Source organism: Brassica rapa, chromosome A02 (genome assembly GCF_000309985.2).
Source record: "Brassica rapa cultivar Chiifu-401-42 chromosome A02, CAAS_Brap_v3.01, whole genome shotgun sequence".
NCBI lineage: Eukaryota > Viridiplantae > Streptophyta > Magnoliopsida > Brassicales > Brassicaceae > Brassica > Brassica rapa.
This window is the reverse complement of record NC_024796.2, coordinates 8,098,635-8,111,924: the sequence shown is the minus strand read 5'-3', so window position 1 is coordinate 8,111,924 and position 13,290 is coordinate 8,098,635. Positions and strand designations below refer to the sequence as shown.

General features: G+C 31.6%; 3 protein-coding genes across 3 annotated transcripts; 1 reads left to right on the top strand and 2 right to left on the bottom strand.

The window, feature by feature from the left end:
• Positions 1-484: 484 nt before the first annotated feature.
• LOC103852114 (BAG family molecular chaperone regulator 1) lies at positions 485-2,485 on the bottom strand. The gene is made up of 4 exons (XM_009129008.3): positions 1,893-2,485; positions 1,356-1,612; positions 1,131-1,277; positions 485-1,032 (listed from the first exon to the last, which is right to left on the bottom strand). The coding sequence occupies exons 1-4, from the start codon at positions 2,113-2,115 to the stop codon at positions 673-675; spliced, it is 987 nt and encodes a 328-aa protein (XP_009127256.2). The 5' UTR covers positions 2,116-2,485; the 3' UTR covers positions 485-672.
• A 253-nt stretch (positions 2,486-2,738) lies between these two features.
• Positions 2,739-7,992, top strand: LOC103852113. Its single transcript, XM_009129006.3, has 6 exons — positions 2,739-5,799; positions 6,469-6,576; positions 6,871-6,940; positions 7,054-7,274; positions 7,428-7,541; positions 7,786-7,992. The coding sequence occupies exons 2-6, from the start codon at positions 6,484-6,486 to the stop codon at positions 7,816-7,818; spliced, it is 531 nt and encodes a 176-aa protein (XP_009127254.1). The 5' UTR covers positions 2,739-5,799; positions 6,469-6,483; the 3' UTR covers positions 7,819-7,992.
• A 1,649-nt stretch (positions 7,993-9,641) lies between these two features.
• Positions 9,642-11,596, bottom strand: LOC103852267 (E3 ubiquitin-protein ligase BIG BROTHER). The gene is made up of 5 exons (XM_018656411.2): positions 11,479-11,596; positions 10,482-10,621; positions 10,256-10,392; positions 9,801-9,909; positions 9,642-9,677 (listed from the first exon to the last, which is right to left on the bottom strand). The coding sequence occupies exons 1-5, from the start codon at positions 11,594-11,596 to the stop codon at positions 9,642-9,644; spliced, it is 540 nt and encodes a 179-aa protein (XP_018511927.2).
• Between the last annotated feature and the right edge of the window lie 1,694 nt (positions 11,597-13,290).

Below are 13,290 nucleotides of genomic sequence, written 5' to 3'. Positions count from 1 at the left end.
TCACTAAATGGATCTCAAAGTCCACTTAGAAATTAGAGTACTGTATTTCTGTGATATGAATATGAAGTTATGTCTCTTTACAATATCAACTAATATTTGTGTTAACAAAAACATAGAAAAAAACTGTTACTTAGTTTTGATTCTATATGAAAATATCTGATTTGAAAATTTAACCTCATTTTCGTGATAAATCAAAATCGCATGGCCCACCTTGGATTATACAATTTTACCTCGCTCTAGAAAAAAAAGTTAAGATTGTCCTTATTGACAAAAGCTGATAAGACTTTTTTTGTCAGCCTGAAATGATAAACAAGAGACCACCACTCATTGTCTGCTTTTTGAATCCTTCCAAACTTCATAAAAAAACAACCGACAGAGAGAGAAAGTAACCCTCTCTCTCATCAAGTAGGTTTCAGTCCCTTGCTATAAAAGTAACTGTAAACTACAGTCTCTTGCAACAAAAGTAACTGTAAGGAAGAGGGAAAACACAGATGAATCAGGATTTTTCATAATCACTTCTCTATAGTAGCGTCTCTGTTTATTTCTCAGAACCAACAACAACAACGCCCACAAAAATCTAAGTACATCAAAAGAATCATGATAAGGAAGAAGATGAAGAAGAAACCTCCACACAAGCAAAGAAAAAAAAGAAGCTCTCACCATATGAGTTTCTCAATCAAAGAATTCCCAATTGAACCTTGGCGGGATGGCGTGATTATTTGCGGTGATCGAGCTCAATGGAGTGGCAGCATGATGATCAAATGTTTTCCATTTAGTAGAAGAATCCATCAGATTTGGTCCTGGTCCTGAATTTCTAGGCTCCTCCACAATCTCTTGCTTCTTGTGTTTGTAGTTTATAGGCATGCCCATAAGTGCTTGTATAGGTTTCTGCTCTTGCCTCTGTCCATTGCTATCTTCTTGAATCGTTGCAAGTCTCCGACCTTTTGGCTGTTTCTGCTGCCCATTAGCCATTATTGAGTTCTTCACTTTCAAAACATCGAGTGCTTCCACATAATTCTGCACTCTCGTCGCCTAAAACATAAAAATAAATAGAACTTGCAATGTTACAACTAAAAATAACCCAAGAAACATTGAGAAAGCTTCGATGATTTTTTATTTATTTTACATACCTGCATTTTTCTTTGCAACTTCACATCTCCTTCAGCTACAATCCCATCCAACTTTACCAACTCATTCATCAACAATTCGATCACCGTAACAAGATCTTTCTCGGCGACTTTTCCTCCTTTATTTATAACCATCTCAAACGCCGAAACCTATAAAACACGCAACACTTTCAAAACCAGCATATGTGAAACACAAACAATTTAAGAAAAGTACAAGGGGGGCATTACACGTCCTCCGAGTCTGTCAACTTCAAGGCTAATATCGGAGATCGCTTTAGACGCCTTTTCGGTTTTGGCGATCTTCTTCATCTCCAAAAAGCGTTTCTCTTGGCTAATGGGGTCTTCTATAAGCACCATCTTGGATTTGTCTTTCACTCCGGAAACGTCAAGAAAGGCCTTTGAATCTCTCTCTTTCTCTTTGTACATTAGTTTCTGGTCTTGATGGTGAATACCCGTTGGTCCACTTAACATTTTCTTTAGCTCCCCTGCATCAAAAAGCAAAATGATTCAAACTCACACCGGGCCGGGGCATAGACAAATGTAAGACCCCCAAAAATGTAAACTGTGGTGTACAAAATAACTTTTTGTTAATTTTTTCACTAAATTGTGATGGCTACCAATTGTGATGGCTACCAAATTTATTAATTTTTCAGAATTTATTAATTCTTTCACTAAATTGTGATGGCTACCAAAATTTAACTTACACACAAATAATCAAAGTTGCTTAGGAATATTGAAAAATGTGTTATATGTAAAGAGACTAACCAAATGAAGCTTGAGGACTAATGCTCATCTCATGGTAGAGCGAACCGTACTTGATTTTGACTCTGATCATCGGTGGTGGTGGAGCTCCGACAGGATCCGAATCCGGGTTACGCTTCTGAACCAACATTCCACCGGGTCTCATTTCCCAATCATGACCGCCTGACTCCCTGCCGCCAGAAGTCGCCGGAAGATTTGTCGGTTTGTTCCTCATCATCTTCATCATTTTTCTCTCAGTTTTTGTTAAACCGACAAAGGCAACAACGGATCTAAAGATCTCTACGAGAGATTAGCAGTATGAGAAACAAGACAAAGACAGTGGAGACAGAAGAAGAATGTTACATGAACTCTGGGACTTGGACATGGAGATCATCAACATTTCTCCAAACCCATTTCGCCACGTGTACTACAAAGATCAAAGTACAGACCTTTCTCTCTCTCTCTTGTTCAATAGAAGAACCTGAATTGACTTCACAGATCTCCTCTGTTTTCCCGAGAAAATCGGTATATTAGGAAAGCATCTGGATTCTCTGTCGAGTTTCTAGTTTCAGAGAAACCCGTTGGGAAAATAATGAAAATACTAATTATTTATAGAAAAAAGGAATAATAACGAGTGGCCAGCTAATTTATCTCTCTTTGTGTCAGTGACTTATGTCATACGTATATCTGTAGTTTCTGTCGGAATATATCTTTTTTGTCTTTGGACTTTTCGTTGGATGAGTATTTCCTGGTATTTTCCAAAGTGACAAAATTAATATCTTGGATATTAGAATACGTAATAATTATCTCATTCATGACTTTAGCTTAAACGGAGTAGGTATTTAATTTGGCCCAAAATCGTATTCGGATGGTAGGTACGAACGGATATACCCCCTAAGCACAAGAATATTGCAAGGGACTTTCATCCCAATGAATCCACAAACAGATAAAGCAACCTAGCTCTCTGCCAACCGAGTTATACCGCCGAGTAACCTAGAACTTGTTTCTTTCACTTTCCTAGCTGCAGATAGTTAAGTGCTTTGATCTGATTTGGAGTGCTATGTGCATTAACAATGTCTTCTTCAGGCCATATGGAGAATATTTTGATGAAATTGATGTAAATGAAGATATTCAATAGATGATAAAAAGAACTAATGCTGGGTACAATGCCTAAATTAGGTTATACTATGGCTGGGAGGTTATTTTACAAAGGTCTTTTGGTGCTGCCAAGTACATCTCAACATATCTAACAAATACTTCTAGAGTATCATGACGATTTCGGGGGGAGGGCGGGGGTCACTCCGGGCTTCTCATGACTATTAAGTGAATTGAACAAGTATTATATTGGCCAACAATGAAAAAATATGTGAAGAGATATGTGGCTGAGTGCAATATGTGCAAAATACACAAATATTCCATGTTGGATTCTGGACTTATTCAACCAATTGTGTTGCCGTCTTTGATATGGCCATAATTTTATGGACTTCATTGAGACTAGAGTCTCACTAAGTCTGAGGGTGTCAATGTCATCTTGGTTGTATGGGATAGACTCATCAAATATGCTCACTTTATGAGCTCCATACACCCTTTCATGGAGACTGTGGTAGGAGAAAAGTTTGTACGTCTTCATAGATATCCCACTTTCCATTATTTCCGACAGTGATAGAATCTTCCTGAGCAAATTCTGGAGAGAATAATTTGGATTGACTGGCACTACTTTGAAGTTTAGTATTGTGTATCATTTTCAAAATGACAGACAATTGAGGTTCTCAACTGTTGTTTGGAATCTTACTTAAGTTTTTTCACCTAGGTTCACCCCAAACAACCAAACAATGGCACAAATACTTATCCTTGGCAGAATTTAATTTGGTATAATTATTCAATACCATACATAATTGCACACTACCATAAATAATTGCACATGTCTCCCTTACACATGACTCCATTTAAGATAGTGTATGGTAGAGATCTTCCAAGACTCTTGTTTTTTGAGGATGGATCCAGTAACAAAAGTGAGCTTGAAGCTATGTTTGAAATCTTGACATGCTATTTTGAAAGATTGCAAAGTCCATTTGTTAAAGGCGCATGAGATTGTCTTATTAAAACGGAAACATTGTGATTGGCTCGTTGGTCTTAAGAAACAAACGTCGGGATTTCGTATTTGAGATTGGCTCGTTGGTCTTTCTTGTGCTCATGCCATAATGTCAATCTTCTCTAAGCAAAGCTTTTTGCAAAATAATATGGTCTTTTACAATTTTGGAACGCATGGACCAGGTAGCTTACCATAAAACTACAAGAGGACAATAAGATCCATCGTGTATTTCATGTTTCCTAACTAAAACATTTCCGATGATGTTTGAGGAGAATATAAATTGTATCCTAACAAAGCACACGCTATGATGCAGAAGGTTATCTTGAGGCTTTGTAAACAAGACTTTATAACGTGATTATTATGGTAAGATTTTATAAAGGTAATATTTATTGAACAACTTAAACCTCTAAAAGTTCTCCATTCATACTTATGATTACAGAAAATGTCACTGCATTTTTATCTTATCTAGCCATTCATTAAGATATATTTGGAATACATTATTGAATCTAATTAATTTCGCTTAACAACTAAATGCATCAGATTTTTTCTCGTATTTATTATATCGTAATATTTTGCCTATGCAAATATAGGCCACATTATTAAAATAAATATTTGAATGAATCTTTTGATTTGAAGAAATATTACCAGAAAATAACTAGCTCACAAAAAATGCTTATGTTAAACCATCAAATCATATATGAATTTGGTAAAGTTTAATAAAAATGAATATTATATGAAAATACCACAAATGAGAATATGTTTAAATCAATATTTTTAAGGTGACATGAACATTGAACCGGACTATTTTGGTCAATGGGTTAACCGCAGACAAACTGTAGGTCAATAGTTTAACTAATTTTAATATATAACTATATATATATATATATATATTAAAAATATATAATTTATCATGTTTAAAAATATAGCAAAGTTTTAAAAATTATTTTATATTTTTTGTCATTTCAAGTCAAAGTTATAAAATATAATTTACACAATTTTTTATAACAAGTTGAAGTTATGACATATAATTAAAAATACGATAAGAATTAAAATTAATAAATGCTTACATGTCTAATGAAAAAATTGAAATTAACTTTTAACTATTTAAATCAAATTGGATTACATATTGATTACCCATCGGTTCAACCGATTAGCCTTGGATTTTAGAAATGTTTACGGGTTTTATGAGGTATTTAAATAATAAGTATTTCTCAAAACTCAAATCCGATTACATATCAGATCATCGACTTTACTGGTTCGATCGCAGGTGGGTCGGATCATGTTTAAAAGTGCTGATTTAAATACAAATCATAGTATGAGTGTTAAATCCGGTAAAACATAGTCAAAATAGAAAAATTGGTTTGAATTTATTATTTCCATATAAACCGAATAAATTTTATTTTTAAGAAGCCACATTAAATAGATATTGTTCGGTATACAAACCCTTCAAGTCGAAAAAAATTGAGTAAATTGATTAATTAAAATATAGTAACATACTTATATATATATTATAATATGATAATGTGAATGATAATATATACATAACATAAGAAAATAATAAGAAAAAGTATGCCAAAAGTTCGAAATCAAATTGATAAACGATACAAACCATTTCGATATAATGAAATTGATTAAAATAATAATGGTGCAAGCGGGCCAAGCCCTGCTGTTTATTTCTTGTTTAAAAGGCCTATCCAAGCCTACTGCGTTTTCCAAGTTAGCGTTAGACATATAAAATATGCATCTCTCTCTCTAAAATTAGGATTCCTGCCCTAATATATAATTTGCCACCGCCAAATCGTTTCGTTCCACATCTGAATTGTTTCGCAACCGAATCAGGTATGTCACCTTTTTCTCTGCTCGTGATGATTTGAGGTCGAGAATCTTGGTGTTTATAGTCTTCTGCTTACTTTTTCTTATTATTTTTCGGTTGAAGAGTACTTTAGTATGTCCCCATCGCCTCAGACTTTGTTTTTCGGTTTAAATACTCAGTTATTTTCAAAGTTGATTTTGATTGGTTTTGAAGCAGATTCCGCGAATATGCTTTTGAAACTTTAAGAGAAGCTCATCTCGTGATAGACGTTGTTCTAATATATTATTGTCTGGCACTGTTATTCTTTTTAGTAAACTAGTATTGAACCAAAGTTTTCTATTGACAAACTGAATTTATAAAATTGACATGGTTTTGATTTGTTTTATGTCAACATTAATTTTTGTTTTATGTCAACATTAATTTTTGTTTTGAATTTACGGTTGATATGAGCAATGAACACTACTACATTTGTATAGTATAATACCTTTACCGTTGTTTGTATGTTTATTCACAATGGTGTAGATAAAGAAGTTTATATATATATATATATATATATATATATATATATATTATGGTTCATTTTTTCCACGTAATCACAGTTGATATGAACAATTATCATTTTTTACATAATCACAGTTTATGATGGATCATTTTCCACGTAATTCAATTTGTTGTATAATTTTAACTATGTGCAGTTCTTCAAATACTACATGTCTCAAACCAACCTACCTTTCAAAGATGGTCAAACTGTTGAAGTAAGATCCTTTGAACATGGATATCGCGGAGCTTGGTTTCGTTGCAAGGTAATGTAAATTGAGTCTGTTTCTCTAGGGAATTAATCCTTTGAAATATTTCAAATAGGCATATTTAATGTCTCAGCATTTTAAAATACCAATTCTATCATCAACCCTCCGTTTCATGAAATTCACTTTGGAGGCTTGAGGTGGATGAGCCTATATGTGCTTCACCACATGTAGAATCTATAGGCTTCTAGTACAATGCAATATATATATATATATATTATCAGATTTTAAACGGCTCATATTGTTGTACCATAATACTAACAGCTTTGTGTTTTTTCTTTAATCCTTAATTAGATAGTAAGGATATACATAGTGGAGGAGACATTGTACTACAGCTTGAAGTATCTTGATTACGAAAAAGAAGGTGACTTTTATCTTCCATTGCATATTTTATTTTTGTTTAACTAATATCATTACCTTGACAATGTTTTGTAATGGCTATGCGTGAATTTATTCTTGAAATTTTATACGCTTCAGAGATACATGAGCAACAAGTCTTTCAGCGGTTTGAAGATGAGGAGAAAGAGTGGATAATGGTTCGACCCTCGTACCCATCAGTCCGTAAAATTGAGGCTGACCAAAAACCTCTTGACGTCGCTCGTGGCTCTTGGAAAGTAGGAGACTTAGTTGATTGGCATAAAGATGATTGTTACTGGTCTGGAACGGTTGTGGCATTGAAGAAGAACGAACCATTACAGGTAGATAAAAAGAAGATTGATGTTGTGAAGTTGTTTGTTCTAGTTATTTAGTTTCATTCTCTACTACTTGTCCGTTGGTAGAGTGTGAAAGTGGAGTGAATATGATATTAGAAGCTTGAATTCTTCAGTTAAATCGATTATCTATTTTTGAAGGTTGAACTGTATCCTCCACCACGTGGTGAAGGAGCGACTTACAACGCTTTGAGAAAGGACTTACGTCCATCATTGGAATGGTCACTTGAAGATGGCTGGACATTGCCTTCTGCGGTTAGTTTGCATTCTGATATGTGATTTGCACATGATAGTTTAAGACTAATTTAAGATCTTATGAAGTCTTTTGGTCAGTTTAGATTAGGATATTTGCACATGATTCGTTAAGTTTATACTGATTTTGTTGCTTGTTCTTTTGTTATACAATATAACTGCTGATTCTTGAATATGAATACCATTAGTTGGACTTTAGTATCCTCATGTGACATATTTGCTTATTTTGGTGTTTATGCTGTTGTAGGACGGAAGACAAGGCAATGTGATCGGCTCGTGAAACGTAAGAAATGAAAGTTAGGCTTTCTACTTATATGAACGATGATTCTATTATGAGTATTCTCTTATGGTTTTTTTAAGAACTCAATTGAATTTCTTTCACACTTTTTGGAAACTCCTACTGTATATAACTCATTTTAACATTATAAAATCCTAAATGAAAAGTCTGCTGGTACACAATCCATTAATAAAATATTAGCGTCACACATATTAACACGACTACAAAAAGAGCAACGGGACAGCCTTAGTTGATGTTGAAGCATCATCTCTGCGATATTTAAGAGCTGGTTCTTAACTTTTTTAATTAAAAGTTAAGATACGAATTCTTATATTCTGCTAAGAACTTCACTCTTATCATGCTTTAATTGATCAGAGTTTTCAGAGATAAAGACTTTATTTTACCTTTGTCAGACATTTACAATTATTCTCAGCTCATTCCCATGTAACACTACTATAAAATGATCTTAATATCAGTCTTTCATTTTCCTAGATCTGTCTGGAGCCGCCAAGGCTCGATCCGGTCTCATCTCCTTTCAGTAGATTAGTTTTTTTTTGTTATTCTTTAGTCGAAATAACTCATAGTTTTATAAGTTAAAATCAGTCTGAAAACATGGAATATAAATGACAGGAGCTACATAAATAGAAAACCAAAATACTTAATATTATAGAAAACATGACCCTGGAAAGAACCTATCCAAACCCGACCCAAAGACCCCGCATAACTAAAACTAAAACTTAATAACACCTAAAATAATTTTGTGAGCAATTAAGTCAAGAACAATGCATTTCTCTGTCAGAGTAAGGGCCTGACTGGTTCAAACGCAGCGGTTGCGGTTGCGGTTGCGGTTGCGAGAGTTTGTGGATGCGGGCGGTTGCGGTTTCTAGCGGTTTTAAGAGATTTGTACGACTGGTACTGCGGTTAAAAATTGGTGCGTTTGCGGGTGACTTATGACTGGTTAACTACCAAATGCGGTAACAAACAAATAATAAATTAACAATATTTACATTTAATATAGTTATAAAAATATCAAAAATCATAAAATTATAATAAATATAAAATTTATATGTAGAAAGTTATAATTTAAATTTTTGAAAATTTATTGAAATTGCTTTTATTATAAAGTTTTATAATATTAATTAAAATATAATAGATATATTTTAATATTTTCATAATTTCAATTTTAAAATTTTTATTAAATATTTTTACTTTTGTATATATATTGTTTTAAAAAAGAGAAAAAAAATTTACCCTCCCGCAACCGCAAACGCTAGCTGGAACCAGCTTCTGAATTTATGAGATTCAGAGCGGTTTGAAGCGGTTTAGAGCGATTTGAGTGATTGTTGCTAACCGCCGACAACCGCTACCAACCGCAAAAGCTGCGTTTGCGGGTGGTAGCGGGAAAACCAATCGCCCCCTAAGTAATATTAATTTTTGATATTTTAGACGATTTCACCTATAACGATTGGTATTTCCTTCATAGTGATTTAATTATGGATACCTAGTTTATCTAGTGATTTATACGGTTTACTTATCTGTTTTAAATGCTAAAACTGAATTTCACATTTAATTATCATTTATTATTTTGAAGGTTAAATATAATTATCAAGCAAATTAAATACCTTCAACGACATATGGAAATACAAAACGAATTCAATATTGAAATTTTCATTAAATAGCATTCTATATTTTCAACCATATATATGATTTATACTTTTACTATTTCTATTAACAATCTAGCAATTGCTATTAACTTTTATACTTTTTTGTTTTCATTTACTCACTCAATTCTAATATAACATTACAACTGGTATTAGCATTATGGACTATGGTCCAACTTCAGCTTTGCAAACGCAGCAAATCTGCATATACAAAACAATAACATTTAAAATGTAATTCTTGTTATTTTAAAAGTATTTTCCAGTACTTACTATAAAAATATGTATTTATGTAGACAAAATAGTGAAAATTAATTATGTTTATACCTTGTTTTCCTCCAACCAATGTGAAATGCATTCCTTATGATAGATATGAGCACATGGCAAAGTCGATATCGTATCTCCTTTCTTGAATTCAATAAGACATATCGAACACCTGCAATATTCCTCGAAACCAATACAAACCAATAAGAATCCCAACATAAACACCAAATAAATGATGCAAAAAAAAAAATCTTTATTTCTTAAATGGGTCTTAATTTTTTTTGAGTTCTCAGTTTTATCTATACGAAATATATTTTCTAAAATAACTTTAATTATCAGAGACTTTAAAATATAGTTTTCATTAATGATATATTTGTTCCTTTGTAAAAATACAAAAATGCTGAAAATATAATATTTATTCTGTAACTAAAATATAAAAGAATCACGGATAACATATATATAGATAAACTATTCATAGTTTCATACACGAAACAATAAAACAATAAAATAGTTCTTACTCAGTTTCTCCGGAGCTAGAAGCTTTCTTTCTAAACCACGAACTCGCGCCAAACTTATACGTTGGTATTTGATCGATTCTACTCTTGGACAATCCTTTGTTGACCGCTCCAATTGATTCTCCTAATTCATTCAGTTCCTAACCAGACGTATGACATCTCCTAAATTATTAAGTGTTACTTATGTACTATTAAAAAATTATAGTAACATCGTCATTTTTTTGAATACCTCATAAGTCATATTGTCAGGATCAACATCACCACTAGGAGGAGGAGACTGAAAACTGTGAGATGAAGTATCTATGGAACCCCCAACATGACCTTGTTGATGTGATGAACTTCCACAGTGAAGGGAGGTCGAACCATTCACTACAAATTAAAAACAAAATGAATATTTTTTACTATTTCAACATTACTTTACAACTTATATACATAATGTTGAGATGCGTTTGGTACCTTCCATGTCTTGAAATTGATTGATAATTTGATTTACGTCGTCAGTTGGAAAAACATGATTTTCCAAATCTTGGGGTAATACAGATCATATTAAACATACATCAACAACAACAAAAAAAAAAAACAATTGTACAACACCTCCAACCTCTATTTTAAAACTTGTATTCGACAAATAAAATAATCTAAAACAGCGATAAAAAAAACACATACATTCTTCTTCTTGCAACATTTTAGCATATTTTTCGTCATCACTTAGAGAGATTTGAGGATAGCCTACATTTAGCCAAAATTTTGTAATGAATCAAATAATTAAATAGAGATAAAAATCAAATAATATAATGATATAGACAGATCTCAAATATTTTTAGCAACACTAACTTTCAGTTATTGTACTTTCAAATGGCTGGGATTAATATTCAGTTTATAGCATTAACTTACAAACTGTAATTTTAATTTTCATAACAAAATTACCTTCCATATCTTGCCATTCTTTTGCCAGCTTTTCATCAGAAATTAAAGAGGCTTCTGTATAATTTTGTAACAACAAAAATAGATGGTCATAACTAATCGTCTAGAAATTTTACAATATGTGTAATAACTTAAACATTAATTAATAATTGATGATTTCTTAATCAGTAATTAAAGAAATCATACAAGCCTCTATATAAAGTACTACAAAATATATGATTATACTAAATCAAGGCTAGCTGAAAACAAAAAGCACCATATGTATGTGTGTTTATTATAACAAAACCTTACAAACGGTTTACCTTCTTCTCGTTGTTGAATCTGCCTTGCAGTAACTTCATCGTAAATTATCGATTCAGGATCATCGTACAGCAGAGACGCTGCCAAAGCTTCATCAATTTCCACCTGGTTTGGCTGCATTCTTGTTTGTTATATAAAGGAAAAACTACAAACTGAAAGATTTTCAGAAACTCAAAAGGAATCAGGCCACAATCATTCCCATCACTTACCATTTTATGGAACCCTGTAATTTTTTTAGTAAGAGTTATTTTTTTGTGATTAATGAAATTAATTAGATCAATTAAAGAGGTAATTAGCACGCTGTAAGAATTTGTGTCATGTTCTCGTGACTAAATGAACATTATGACCATGTAATGTTCATTAATTTCCACTGATGTTTTGGGTTTAAAATTCTTATAACGTCAACTTCACTTTTAATATGTTACCCAAGATTTAATTTTGTTTATTTTAAACTGATTAATTTCTATAATGTTAAAGTGATTCCAATTCTTCTGTTGGTTATATTCATATTTTCTGGATTTTAGTTTTAAGATTTTGGTTTTTATTTTTTGTCTTTTAATTTGCAGTAGATTTTATGTTTTTTGAAAAACATGAATGGTTGTTTTAGATTTTGGTATTCAGTTTTTGATTTTCAATTAATAAAATAATTTTTATTAAAGTAAATGTTTGTTCTTAAAAATAAAATGTTTATTCTGAAAAATAAAAAAAATTAAATACAATAATCAAAAGACACATAAAATTATTCAATAAAATTATTTTTTTAAAAAAAACTTGCAAATACTAGATAAAATTATTGTGAATTCCATAAAGATGAAGAAATTTGATCTGGAATGCCTTCTATATAATGAACATGAGTGTATGAAATAGCAAAGAAATAACAAAAACCAAATTTCCTAAATAAAACAAAAAGTTATCAATATATATATATATATATATATATATATATATTATATTATATTTGTAATGACTAACTTCAAATAATTTAAGTTTATTTTATTGACAAGTTAAATTTTTGTAGGAGTTATTTTGTTTACATCATTTTATTATTAGATAAAAGTAACATTTAAAACTTTGTTATGATTAGCATAGATGTTATTTACTATATTAAATAAAAAGATTTTTCTTCAACGAGTTGGTTCTGTCCAGAGAAACCACATTATCCATGGATATAATGGTTCATAAGCAACTGTTGGAGGAAGATTTACCATTCTTCTGCAAGCCCGTAGAAGTTTTTTTGGTTATTTAAATTATGGGAACTCACCTGATCTATTAATAAACATGTAGAATCTTACTCTTTCTACATATGATAACATATACAATCTTGACACAGCTTGGAAACATTGGGTAAACTACCATCTTTAATTTGATGATTTATCAGAAACCAAGAAAGGTTTACTGTTTATAGTTAATTTTAAAATTATATATTTGGGTCATAATGGATTCATTTTTTAGTAGACTGTATTGATTTTTCTTATAGTTATGATTTATAAAAAAATAGACATTGATAAAAAAAAACCGTAGACTTGTTGATATTAAAGATTTGGTAACTTGAAGATCCAATATTGGGAGGTCAGCTAATGCCGTATTATTTTGTCTTCAGACACACGGTTGAAGAGTTTCGGAAAGAGTCTTATATCTTTTGGTCTCTCAGAGAAAATGTAGTAGATGTGATTAGTGTGTCAAGCCAATGCTTCAATTCGTTTAATATTATAATTCAACAAAAATAAAACTCGTTTAACTATCTATGCCGTGAATTATATTAATTTATTTTCTTGCATTTTTTTATGTTTCAAAGTTTTGACTTATCTGATTTG

What these genes read in the sequence shown, in the direction of transcription:
- LOC103852267 (XM_018656411.2), bottom strand. Translation starts at nt 11,596, where the DNA reads ATGCAGCCAAACCAGGTGGAAATTGATGAAGCTTTGGCAGCGTCTCTG. An exon ending in TCTAGCTCCGGAGAAACTGA is followed by an intron (nt 9,910 to 10,255) that starts GTAAGAACTATT and finishes GGAATATTGCAG; the next exon opens with GTGTTCGATATGTCTTATTG. An exon ending in ATTGGTTGGAGGAAAACAAG is followed by an intron (nt 9,678 to 9,800) that starts GTATAAACATAA and finishes TTGTATATGCAG; the next exon opens with ATTTGCTGCGTTTGCAAAGC.
- LOC103852114 (XM_009129008.3), bottom strand. Translation starts at nt 2,115, where the DNA reads ATGATGAAGATGATGAGGAACAAACCGACAAATCTTCCGGCGACTTCT. An exon ending in TTGACAGACTCGGAGGACGT is followed by an intron (nt 1,278 to 1,355) that starts GTAATGCCCCCC and finishes CGTGTTTTATAG; the next exon opens with GTTTCGGCGTTTGAGATGGT. An exon ending in AGTTGCAAAGAAAAATGCAG is followed by an intron (nt 1,033 to 1,130) that starts GTATGTAAAATA and finishes TTTATGTTTTAG; the next exon opens with GCGACGAGAGTGCAGAATTA.
- LOC103852113 (XM_009129006.3), top strand. Translation starts at nt 6,484, where the DNA reads ATGTCTCAAACCAACCTACCTTTCAAAGATGGTCAAACTGTTGAAGTA. An exon ending in GAGCTTGGTTTCGTTGCAAG is followed by an intron (nt 6,577 to 6,870) that starts GTAATGTAAATT and finishes ATCCTTAATTAG; the next exon opens with ATAGTAAGGATATACATAGT. An exon ending in AGAAGAACGAACCATTACAG is followed by an intron (nt 7,275 to 7,427) that starts GTAGATAAAAAG and finishes CTATTTTTGAAG; the next exon opens with GTTGAACTGTATCCTCCACC.